Source organism: Aulonocara sp. 'chitande type north' Nkhata Bay, linkage group LG13 (genome assembly GCF_057382095.1).
Source record: "Aulonocara sp. 'chitande type north' Nkhata Bay isolate Kocher_YH1m ecotype deep benthic linkage group LG13, A_spYH_male_GT1.1, whole genome shotgun sequence".
Lineage (NCBI taxonomy): Eukaryota > Metazoa > Chordata > Actinopteri > Cichliformes > Cichlidae > Aulonocara > Aulonocara sp. 'chitande type north' Nkhata Bay.
Window position 1 is genome coordinate 4,328,958 of NC_141356.1, and position 13,414 is coordinate 4,342,371.

General features: G+C 40.6%; 1 protein-coding gene across 4 annotated transcripts in view; it reads right to left on the reverse strand.

Moving 5' to 3' along the window:
- LOC147315478 (stromal membrane-associated protein 1-like) overlaps positions 1 to 13,414 on the reverse strand; it is a 161,918-nt gene that overhangs the window by 52,184 nt on the left and 96,320 nt on the right. For all 4 annotated transcript variants that reach the window (XM_086258319.1, XM_086258321.1, XM_086258320.1 and 1 more), the window contains one exon: positions 9,070 to 9,130. In XM_086258319.1, coding sequence (XP_086114445.1) covers positions 9,070 to 9,130 — 61 coding nt within the window. The remainder of the gene's footprint in view (positions 1 to 9,069; positions 9,131 to 13,414) is intronic.

A 13,414-nucleotide genomic window follows, 5' to 3' on the forward strand; every position in this document is an offset into this window, starting at 1 on the left:
GTGCAAATTTCCCAGAATGCACCTAAAGTTTTTAAGGCAAAAGTGTTGAAGGCTCTTTTAGTCAGTTAAATTTAAAATCACAAAGAAAATATCTGTCGAGCTGAACTTCATCTAAGAAAATGTATATAGAATCACGAATTAAATACACAGTGGAACTTTTACACCTTGTCCACTTCATGCTGTGAACATGAGCACCCATTACATGACGAGGTTTGACAGTGATTTTCACTGGCCCCTCCTTCTTGCAGGGTCCTGTGGTGTTGCCCCAGCAGCCCAGTCAGACTTTTGAGCTGATGGCGTGTAATGTAATTCTACATACTAATCTGTCAAACAGCCTCGGCCCTTTGTTTTTATCAATTTCGTTAAATGTCGGAAGCTTTCCATTGAGATTCTCTTCCATGATCACAAAGCTCTGAATGTCATGCTCTACCCCACAGGTCCATTCACAGTACAATATCATGTTATGCTGCCAATGGAAGACAAGATACCGTAGGCATAAAAAGATACAATACTCAGAGCAATCATCTCGCCAAACCACAATGACTGGGATTAAGGGAAGATGGAAGAAACATTCCTCACACCACTAAATGACCACCTCCAGACCAGAGCGTTGATGCACGGCAGGCTCTCTGCATTCATGCTGCTGATTGCACACGCTGAGTCTACCATCTGCAACCTCAGCGAAAATGGAAATTCATCAGACCAGACTATATTTTTCCAGTTACCCTAAGCCCATCACAGCCTCAGATATATTTTCATGGTTCACAGGAGTGGAACCCATTGTGGTCTTCTGCTGGTGCAACCGATCCACCTTAAGGCTGAATATATTTTTGAGTGTTAGAAGGTTTTTCTGCTGAGCACGGTAGAAAAGGGTAGATATCTAAGTCAGAATAATCTTTCTGTCAACTCCAACCAATCTGGACATTGTGCTCTGATCTTTCACTCTGATCTATCCACTCCTAGTACTGTGATAGTAAAAAGGCCAGAAGAGCAGCATCTTCATGAATTCCCCCCCCCAAAAAAACAAACATCTGGTGGTAACACAACTGGCTGATAGGTTTCAAAGTGTTTCCACAAATGAAAGCGATGAACAAAAAATTGCAGCCATTATTCAGCTGCTCAACAATAAGACAAAACAAGATATGTATGTCAGATATAGATGGTTACAGCTGGGTAATTGCCAACATGTTAGCTATCACTATGCAAAGGTTAGTTATACTTCTTTGTTTAGTGCCCTTACAGTGCTAACGGAGATTTGCTGCGTTAATGCGGTTATGGCATTAACCTCATTTTAACGAGATTAACGCTGACAGCACTAGTAATTTTGCATTATGCATACTATACTTATATCAAGGATCACTTGGATGATTAAGTGATAACGTTAGCAAACAAGACAACGTTAGTCAGCTGGGTGTAGCTTAGCTACCAGCGACAAATTGTCATGTTAGCTGATAAAGTAATGGTCAGCTCAGTTACCAGCCTCAGGAGTTTGGATAAAATAGCTAACATTAGATATTAAGTGTTGTTGTCCATTTCCAGGCAAAGGTCCTGTTTGGCCAAATGGATTTACTTAGGTATAACATATAGATATTATTAGATATTACAAAATAATTATTACTAACTTGCTTGACACCTGTTGCACAATCCTGCTACCTGTGGGTTCAATCAGCACAAAGGTGAATAATCTGCTAGCAGTTTTTAATTTGCCCGTATGATGCACACACAGAACCGAAAACAAAAAGCTGTGCACGTTGCCAAAGACTACCCAGCAAGGCAAAAAGCATCCAAACACTGAAAGCTTCGTATCAGCTCCACATGGCACTGCTGTCTGAACTACTCTGTCTCACCATTCCTCCTTCAGCTGAGTTCAGAGTACACTCCAATATTACTGAATATGTAAAAACCACTAAAGCCATTCACTAACAAATTTTATCTCATGCCATATTTGTTTATTTCGTTGTTTTTACGTGGAGTTTTGTTGTCCTTTGTTGATGTTAGTGATTAGTGGACTCCATTTCTAAGGCAGTGTTCGCCAGTGCTGCTCATTTTTGATGCTGGAAGTAGAAAAGAGGCACTGAGGCGAGACGCACTTGAGCGTGAGGATCACGTCCTTTGAAGTTTTGCAGAAAATATGCCATGACTTTTTTCACTCCACTAGCTGTTAGACACTTGAGAAGGTCAGGGAATGCCTCATTTTAAGTTGCCTTACAATGTCTTCAGACAGTAGTTGATAAAATGAATTAGGTAACATTTTCTTAATGTATACAACACACACTAAATAAAAATAAAGAAGAAAAAGGACACTCATCTGATCTCTAACACAGTTTATATACCAAACAGAATCAAACTGAACTGACGAAAACAGACACATAAACCAAAGGAGGTTCTTTGAAGGTTGCAGAGTAATGTAACCAGAGACATAGAGGGAAGGATAAACACAAGAGGCGGGGGGATGCTGAAGGCACACAGCCACATGTTTGACTTATTGATTATGTGTGAAATCTCATCCACTCTACATGGCTGTAAGGTGTGCAGCATTAGTTATTTATAGCAGGGTGACTACTCTCACGTTTCCACACTGCCGTCGGGAAATTTTCTGATCAATGCCATTTTCACCGACTCTCTTTCTGGCAGTGCAGCTTACCCTCACCTCGGTTCGACATAATATGGTCCGAGATCGGGGAAACACAGGGTGATTGCACATTACAAATTTATGGTGAAAACCCTAAAGCGACCCGGGCTGCTTCTTCTGCCTTGTTGCTGTTCAGGATTAAGGTCAACAAGCATGGAGCAAAAAAGTCTGGCGGTTAATGGGCCAAGATGCACACTGTCTACCCAAAATGTCACAGGTTTGAATCCAGCTTGTGACCTTTTTTGAATGTCATATCCTCGATGCATTCAATCTTTCTGGCCATTGTGCTGTTGTGTTTGTCAGCAAAGCACACATGTCATTAAAATGCTTTCATGCTGGATATACACAATACCTCTCGACCACCTTGAAGCTGCAAGTCTGAGTATTTGTAAGACTGATAGTAAAAAATTCCAGAGAGAATGTGGTGCATTTGAGCACATGATCTGATGGCAAATTATATCAGATATAAGAAGTTCTGATATAGGTCAGGAGATTTGGAGGCGTTTTATATTAGTTCCTGGGTGATTTGCCCAGTGGAAGCTGGACGGGGCAACTGGAGTGAATTAAAGGGCACCAAATCCCATGTTCTAATATATAGCCGTAATAGATGTGGAATCCGTAAAGGCAGAAACAAGTCAGTTGTCTGGATTTTGCCTGGCAGTTTTACCCACAGGCTTTGGCATAGAGCATTTGGGTCAAGAAATAGTATCAATCAAAAAAACTGCAGGACCCAACACAGTAAAGCAGATAGCAGTAAAGGTGGGTAAACGGGCTCAATTAAATAAGTAAAATGTGAGTTTCTGAGAAGGGAATATTGGACTTTTTATAATAGCTATAGCTCATACTTGCTTTAAAAATAGACTTTGAACAATATTTTAGGTTTATATATTCAATGTAATTTTATTTATAGTGCACCAAAAAACAACAAGGAGGCTCAAGGCGCCTTATATTGTAAAGTTTTTTGAAGATCTGATCCCAATCATGTGGTGGTTTTGTTCCTTTTCCTGTTCAACTGTTGGTCACTAGCTGATTTCACTGATCCTCATCCTATTACTCAAACTGCTACTTTTATAGAAATATTTTTAAAATATTAAATTACTTTAAAAACTTTCCCCATTTTTCACAACATTTTTACAACTCTTTGACGTCACAAAAAAAATAATGAAAGAAATTAGCCTGGATGCACTCTCACTTTTCTTAATCATTTCATGACCTCCCAGAATTATCTTGTAATCCTCCAGAAACTGGTCCAAAAACCCAATGCAGTGAACTACTGAACTTAACCTGACAACTATACTTCAGTTTTTTGAGAATACCACAATTTATGAAATGTTATCCCCACATCCATTCATCCATCCACCCATTTTTGACACTTTGGGATTTGGGTCACGGAGACAACAGTCCAAGCTAAGAAACCCAGACTTTCCTTACCCCAGTCACCTCCTGCAGCTCATCCGGGAGGACACAGAAATGTTCCCAAGCCAGCTGACAGATATAATCTCTCTATTGAGTCCTGGGTCAGCCCTAGGGCATCCTCCCAGTAGGACATGCTAGGAATACCTAGGAGACATCAAGGAGGCATCCTAGTCAAGTGCCTGAACCACCTCAACTGGCTCCTTTCGATGTGGAGGACCTGCGGCTCTACTCCGAGCCCCTCTCAAATGACCGAGCTCCTCACCCCATCTATAAACTCATTTCAACCACTTGTCTCTGTGACCTCATTCTGTCTGTCACTACCCAGAGTTTCTGACCACCCAATCCATCACTCGATCTCATGGTCCACTCTCCCCTCACTTGTGAACAAGACCCAGAGACACTCAAACTCCTCCACTTGGGGCAGCAACTCATCCCTCACCCAGAGTGGGCACTCCAGCCTTTTCACCGCCACAGCGGAGTCATATCAGCCCTTGAAAGTCTGACATGAGTGCTGAGTTTCAAGGGCTTTAATGAAAGCATTAGGAATTACATCCACTGTTATACATACTTCCCCATTTTCAGAGGCTAAACCATAAATGGACCGAAATATAATTTTAAATATAAGGACTCTTTGTAATATACGGATGAAGCTCTTTTGTAGTCAATGACTGCCTAAAGTCTAGAGCCCAAGGACGTCACCACCAAACCACCAGCAGAGACACAAAGCAAAGCAAAGAAACACAAGCAGACAGTTGCTGAACTAAAAACAGGGACACAACCACAATTTCTCTGAGACAGATCTCAAAGCGAAGGATCTGTAAAGACTGTGTCACAAAATACCAACAACACAGAAGTTTTACTTGCAATGAATTACTTCCACTGTACTGTGGTACTGATACCACTATACTAACCAGGCTAACAGCATATTATAAGCCGTGAACACTTATGTACACGCTACATCATATTTTTTTCTTTGTTTTAACAAATTTGTAAGAATTTCATGCAAACACTTCTGAACTTTTTCACTATTGGGTATTGTGAAAAATAAATCTAATCCATTTTGGAAGACGTCTGTGGAACAACTGAAGCGCTGTGAATACTTTTTGGATACGCTGTGAGTCCACTTGTACATTTCAGTGCATCTCTGATGTTCACTTCTAGTCTGGAAAGTGGTTATTTGCTTCCATTAGGAGCTCCTGAGCGTTCTTCTTGTAGTTTACTTTTTTCAGCCAGGACTTCACATCCTTATTCTTCTGTGGCTGTGAAGCCTTTAATGCCCTTGAACATTTTTTAATGTTATGGCCTAAAATGTAACAGTCCAAAAATGTGTCTAGATTATCCCCCCTTCTAAATTCAAACTATAGCTTTGTGGCTTTTACATGTTGTTGTTGAGTGCTTTATATAAAACCGTCCCAGTTGCTAAACATTACTGGAATATCACAACTTCCCTGGTCTTTAAAACATGTGTAAATATAGTAGCTATATAGTATCTACTATTTTTAACATTTACTTGTTTTACTTGTTAAATCATAACTGGCTTTTTTGTTAACACTTGTATCATTTGTGAATTTATTATTTTCTCTGTTGGTTTTATACTACACCACATGTGTTAGTAGATTGCTGCCCACAGTAGGCATTAAAGTCAGACCGATTGTTGGTCAGACCCCGAGCGCTTTAGAGTCGATACGTGTTTGTTCTTTGCCAATATCAGGGCTTAAAGCAGGGACAAATTATATATTTTGGACATGAATTGAAACTGCTTGTGATTAGACAACAAACAAAACACCAATGGAAGAGACATGTAGAGGATTTTCAGAATCAGTTTTCTGTCTCTTGCTAAATGTTTATGCTTCAATTTGTATCTTTTTTGCATCAGCAGATAGTGGAAATGTCTCTATTTACATAAAAGAAAGAGAAAGTGAAGCAGAATGCAGGAAAGATGAGACAAATATTTATTTTTCTGTAGGATACATTTTCTCATGATATAATCCCAGCTGAGCCAACACATCACTTATTTGAACAAGTTTAATCATGCGCGTGTGGCCTTTGTGTCGTAGTAAATTGATTTTTTTTCAATAATTTATCCACTTCTGGAGTTCAGCGAGATTTCTGTTCATGTCCAAAACTTTAGACATCTCTGTGTTTGGCGTGATTTTGAAGAGTCTTCATTGCGTGACTAAGAATGAGAGAAATCTTGAAGGACATGCGAGGGCTTTAAGATTAGTTAGACACCAAGCAACAAAACTTATGTGGGACTAGAGCTGGGCGATATGAGATTTTTTCATATCACGATATGTTTTTTTCATTTCAGTCGATAACGATATCTATCACGATATAAGCCAAATAACTATATTTGTAAGATTTAAATGTGCCGTTGCTCACAAGTAAAATGTGAAATAATCAGCAGCTTGTTTTTATTTAAATATTTATTTCCCATAATAAGTTCAACAGGGTAGATGTACTTAAGGAACATGAGACTTTTTCAGATAAATAAAGGCAAATATTGCAAACTACACAAAAGGCAGCCGCTAAAGCGTTTAAGTTTCAAAATAGAACAAACGAAACAGACTAAATTGTCAATTCCACTTAGAAACAAAATATTAATTCTAAAAATAAATCTTAGTTTGTTTTACAGAAGAACAGACAAAATTGACTAACTTTTGTCAATATCAAATAAACTGAGAACTAAAAGGAAATTCTCAATCTCTCCTTGTTGTATAGCTGAGCTTTTCAAACAGTTTTAACAGTTACTTTAGTCTGACAAAAGCCGAATGACGAATTAGCGCTTCCAGTCAGAGACTGAGGCTACGTCCACACGTACACGGGTATTTTTGAAAACAGAGATTTTCCGTTTTCGTTTTAAAAAATAATCCCGTCCACACATAAAGGCAGAAATGAAGGAAAACGCTGCTATGAACATGCCAAAGCAGCAGGTGGCGCTAGATTCCTAACCGTGCAGAAATGTTGGCCAATCAGAAGTCTAGAAGCCTCGGTGGGAAAAAGTAAACAAAGCTGGGGCATAGAAGCAGAACCGAGTCGTAAGTGTGGAGGGACAGTAACTGTGTGTATATGTAAGCATTTAAACACTGCAGAGAGTAGAATTAACAGTATTGTAGAAATTCATTTCACCGAAACAATAACGTGGCGCACAGTGTGACGCATGCACCAGTTTATTGTATTTCCAGACTTGCTTTCGGCACAATTTACAGTGCACGCTACTCTGTTTTTTGTCAGACTTGAAATAGCCGAAATACCTTCACACTACGGAACTTCTTTGGCTCTTCTGTTCGACAATCTCTCCGACGTTGGAACCATCATCTGTTTTCTCTTCGGTCACGCTCGGTTGATTTTTCTAGTCGGCACACTCATTTCCTCCATTACCCGCTGGCTGCTTCCCAAACAAACACACGTGCGGCTTGGCACTTGTGCTGTACGTAACAAGTCACGCGACGTGACGCTGCGGCTGTGATTGGTTCGGCTCTGCGCTACTTAATTTGGATTGGCTGACCTTTTTTTTTTTTTTTTTTTTTTTTTTAAGAGGACAAGAGCGGCGAGGTCTATCGCGATAGCTTAATTTCTCTATCGAGTAATAGTTATATCGCGATACATATCGTTATCGTTCTATCGCCCAGCTCTATGTGGGACTCAGACATCAAATATTGTAATGTTGTATCTGCTGATCCTTCTGCCATCTCTCTCTTCCATGGTTATGAATCTGCATGTAAAAGGGGAAGGGATGCTGCACCACTAAGGGCAAGATGTCCCCACTTCTTCGATGTATTGTCAGTCTGCCCCAGGGCAGCTGTGGCTACAACTGTAGCTTGCCTTCACCAGTGTATGAATGTGAGAGTGAATGAATAGTGGTATTGTAAAGCGCTTTGAGGGGTCCCGAAAAGCACTATATAAATGCAATCCATTATTATTATTACTATTTTTTCTGTATAAGATGCTAAACTGGTAACACAAGCACAATGAATCATGGCCATCCCAGAAATCATGAACCATTTCAGAAACACAATGCGATCGTTGCCAAATGTAAATCCTCGCATTTACATTACATGAAAGGACCGTCCACAGAAAATGCATCACTCGCTGGTTCCTCAGTCTGATACAATTAGGCTGCCGGATTTCAAGTCAAACACAACTTTCAAAGCTTCAAAGAAGCTTTACTCTTTGATGCTTGTCTTTGACGCGTGTGGTTTCTTAACAGCAATATGCAATGTAATGAGTCTACTGATGTGAAACAATCGACTAACTAGCCCATTAGATCACGATGATGATGTGAAAACAAAGACAAGATCCCTGCTTCAGTGCATTTTTCAAATTACTGCAAACTTTTTTACACCACAACATACACTTTTTTCAAAAATCTTTTTTTTTCCAAATGAAATGTGGTTCCAGGCTACATTCACACATGTACGAGCAGATGTTTTCTATGGGAGAGTTAAAAAAGACAAGCAAGAATATTTACCACAGGCATAATTACACATAGTCATATATTGTCCTATAATGATCTAAAACACCAGAACGCTCGAGAATTTTAACCCCTGTATTCAGCTGATGACTCAGTCGAGGATATCCATTTCCTGTGGTTACCACTCACATCACAAAATATCCAGTAAAACCTGCTTCATTTTACTTTGTCTTACATGCTTGATATCTGCATCGGGTACATCAGTGTGTAGACTGTTCGATGGTTTTACCTGTAGGCTTACATGGCTGAAGTCACTGATGCATTAACAGCCAGATGGTATACCAAGTCATCAAAATGTAATGAAAGTCCTCTCTGCATGATCCAAATAAAGCCTGACGGCATGAAACCTCCCTCTGATAACGTCAGACATTACTTAACCTCCAATCATTGCTATATCAATCAAAAAATATTATAACATCTTCCAACTTAAGTAGTTTAACAAACATGTCAGAAGCATTAGGCAGACATTTAAATACAGTTTGACAAGTCAGCATATAGCCTAAGGTTTATTATCCTGTGAGCTGTAAGAAGGCTGTTTATGGCTTACCCAGACCCAGCAGGTCCACGGCTGACTCTGTGCCGTTCTTAGGACTGCCTCTGTACTCTGCCTGTTGAGGAGAACAAAGAGAAAAGAGAAATATATATATAATATTGATATAAAATATAATATTTGATTTGTTCAAGCAGGGTATTTGATCAAAATTATAACATTGCTAGACTGTAGATGGTAATTACATCCATAGAGACTAGACCTTTCACGATTCTGTATAACAATCCAATATTGATCCTTATTAAAAATACTAGATTGGATCATCAATGAGAGCAACTGGCCCTAAGATGAGTAATCTCCTTTCAATGCAGCTATAGTCTGCAAACCTTTTCTACTGCAAGTTTGTCAGGATGACTTTTAGTTAATCATATCCTCATTATATGGGCCATCGAGTACATTCTGTGACTTCCACAGCAGAACCAAGAAGTTGGCATTTTGACTCACCCTACTAACATGACCTCAACAATTCTATTACATTTGATTTCAGTGGAGAGTATGTTGAGTATTGCAGCATCGACAGCGATCAACTCGAAGGAAAATGACGACGGAGGCAAAAATGTCCTTAATATTTTGGGAACTTTATTCCTCATTAACACGCGGCAAAACTTTTCTCATGGGTGCCATTTTCGTTGTGGTATACTTTTTTTTTCTTAGGGGCGTGATGACGCAGCATCCGTGCTCTTACAATGAAACAGTGCCTCCTTGTGGTGGCAACTAAAATACTGTCTCTGTTAAACCACAGTAACCATAATGCAGTTAAACACTGTACAACATGAGTACACACAATGAATATCTTAACACCCCCTCTTGTACTCAGGTTGCTGGAATCAAAGAAAAGTTGTACAATAAACGATAAACAGTTGTACAATCTCTACCACACTTCCTTTTTTTTTTTTCTCTCTCTCTTTTTTTTTCTTTTAAGCACCAAACACAACGTTAGCAAACTTAGCAAGTTTTAGCTTAGAAACAGGTTTGGTCATAACATCTGCAACCATTTCTTCAGTGGTGCAATATAACAGACACATTTTCTCTTCATTTACAATGGACCTTACAAAATGATATTTAATGTCCACATGTTTGCACCTCTGTCGGCTCACAGGGTTTTTAGCCAGGGCAATTGTTCCCTGGTTGTCCTCGTACACTATTGTTTGAGTGTAGCTGTAGTCATCTATACCTTTCAAAAGCTGTTCTAAATATATACACTCTTGCATTGTGGAAGCCAGAGCCATATACTCTGCTTCACAGGTAGAGAGCGCCACAGTGGGCTGTTTCTTGGTCTTCCATGAAACTAAAGAACTGTTGTTACATAGACGTACACAGTAACCAGTAGTGCTGCGTCTGTCGGCAGTATCACCTGCCCAGTCAGCATCACTGTAGGCCACTAGACCCAAATTTTCATCTGTGTTTCTTCTAAAACACAACTTCTTATCTTTGGACCCTTTGAGATATCTCAACACATGTTTCACAGTTCCCCACTGTTCTTCTGTAGGCTCATGGAAATGTTGCGATAACTTGCTTACCACAAAACTCAGGTCAGGACGGGTACCTGATGCAAGGTATATAAGACTGCCTACAGCCTCTCTATACATCCTCACATCTCTTATCTTAGTAGCACCTTCTGTGTAACACAACTTCTGATCACAGGGAGTTCCTCTGGGTTTACAGTTCTGCATGTTAGACCTCATCAGTATCTTGTTGACATAGGTTTCTTGTGACATTGTTACACATCCATCAGACTGAGTGAAATCAATACCCAGAAAATGCTTAAGTCTGCCCAAGTCTTTCATCTTAAATTTGACTGAAAGCATTTCTTTTGCATCCTTCATTACCTTTTCATTGCCAGCAGCAATTATCAGGTCGTCCACCCAGATGATCATAATCACCTTACCATCTTTTGTCTCTTTGGTATAAACACAGTGGTCTGCTGGGTTTTGCCTGAAACTGTTCGCTGTTAGGTATTCATGCAAGATCCTATTCCAGTTACGACCAGATTGTTTTAACCCATACAAGGATTTTTGTAATCTACAGACTAGCCCTTCTCCCTCTTCATAACCTGGCTGATCAATGTAGATTTCATAATCAATGGGAGCGTGTAAATATGCTGTCTTCACATCCATTTGATGGAGTAACAGGCTCTCCTGCGCTGCTTTCTGTAACAAAACTCTTATGCTGGTTAAGTTGGCTGTTGGTGAGAATGTCTCTCCATAATCTATCCCCAACTGTTGGCTGTAACCTTTGGCTACGAACCTTGCCTTGTATCGGTCGTTTCCCTCAATGTCACTCTTAACGGAATAAACCCACTTCCCCCCCACTGTTTTCTTTCCCTTTGGCAAAGTGGTTAGGGTAAAAGTGTCATTTTCCCGTAACGAGTGAATTTCTTCATCCATGGCTTTGATCCAGTTCTTTGAGTTAGCTGATTCTATGGCTTCCTTAAATGTGTTTGGGACACCACACACTGCCCTGTAGCAGTAGTCTATGGTAGTGTGGATCTCATCGCCGCCACTGTTGGCAGCTACAAAGTCATTTAAATGTCCCGGTTTTCTTCTCTCCCTAAGAGGATACCTTTTGTTGACAAATCCATCACTTGTCACATTTGTCTCTTTTCGTTCACGCTCATCAGGTATACCACTTTGTGGACTTGTGTCTGTCACAATAGGTTCTGGAACCTCATTGTCCTTGTCACCTTTCTCTGAAGGTCTGTTAAGCCATAGGCTGTCTTACTCTGCTACAGTCATCATTTAGTTCTCCCTCATCTGTCTGTGTTTGTTTTTCTACATTTACTTTGCTCACAAACTTAACAAGTCTATGTTTCTGAACTTTCTCAGTTTCAGGGTGGTAAACTAAGTAGGCGGGACTGTTCTTATCATAACCTACAAAGAAACCTTGGTCACATTTTGAATCAAGTTTCCCCTTGTCCTGTTTGTATGCATAGCACACAGACCCAAATTTCTGCATTTTTGACAAGTCTGGCTTTTTACCTGTCAGCATTTGGTAGGGTGTTTTCCCTGTTCGCTTATTAAAGCATCTGTTCCGTGTTACAGCAGCAGTTTGAATGGCATAGTTCCATAGGCATTTCGGTAGCTGACTCTCAATTAGCATGCACTTGCCCATCTCGAAAAGAGTACGCCACCCCCTCTCGGCGGTACCGTTCTGATGGGGTGAGTACGGGGCTGATGTCTCATGCTTAATGCCATTTTTCCTTAACAGGGTTTGGAAATCTCTGCATGTGAACTCTGTCCCATTGTCTGATCTAATGCATTTTACGTTGCCATATGGTGCAACATCCGCTAGAAATTTCTCTGTTGCCTGCACTGTATCAGTTTTCGTCTTCAGGAAATATACAAACACTGAGTTTGAATAATCATCAGTGAATGACTGCACATATTTGTACCCATCAATAGATTCAGTGGCTATCGGACCTGCTAAATCTGTGTGTACCATTTGTAAAGGAGCCTTTGCTCTTGTATCAGGATCTCTGTTTCGGGTTTGTGCAAACTTTCCCTGGATACACACTTCACATTCCTTTTCAGGTCTATCGGTTCTCCCCTTAATCTGCATACCGTTAACCACACCTTGCAATCTTACTACATCTTCATAGTTGCAATGACCTAATATCTCATGCCATGCCTGTATGTCATGACAGGTGTTACACTTATCATTACCCTCAACTTCAGTCTGCAAATAGTACAACTTGCCATACACATGAATGTTAAAGTTAGTACCGTCTTTGTGGGTCAACGTGTCCTGCCCTTGTTTAAAGGTGACTGTTGCTCCTAATGCAGTGGCTGACTTTACAGAGAATATGTTCTGGGGGTATGATGGAATAAACAGCGCATCTTTCAGCGTTGCTTTGCGTCGCTGGCCTGTATTGTCAATCAGGAACACCTCTGCGTCCCCCCTCTGTTGGGCGACGCCTCTGCACTGGGTACCGTCTGCCAGTTCTACGCTGTGTGACTCCGGTCTGAACGCGTCGTCGAAGCTCTTGAACTTGGCGATGCTGTTAATGATGTGTGAGGTAGCCCCAGTGTCCACCAACAGGCCTTTCTCCTCAATGCTGTACGCTGACTGCTGGACTTTGATGTCTACGCCCTTAATCCTGAAGGCATAATCCGACGTTTCTGGTTTGGGTCCGTTGCCGCTTTCCTCTGCGACCTTCCGCGCGCCATCTTGTTTGGCTTTATGTCTACATGTGGTGTCACTGTGTGTGCTGTTTTTGCAATGACTGCACCACGTCCTCCGTCTGCACGCTTTTGCTCGGTGGCCTTTTAGTCCGCACTTGAAACACACAATGTCCTCATCGTTCTTGTTTCTGTATTGTGCGCTGGATCTCGTGTGCTCACGG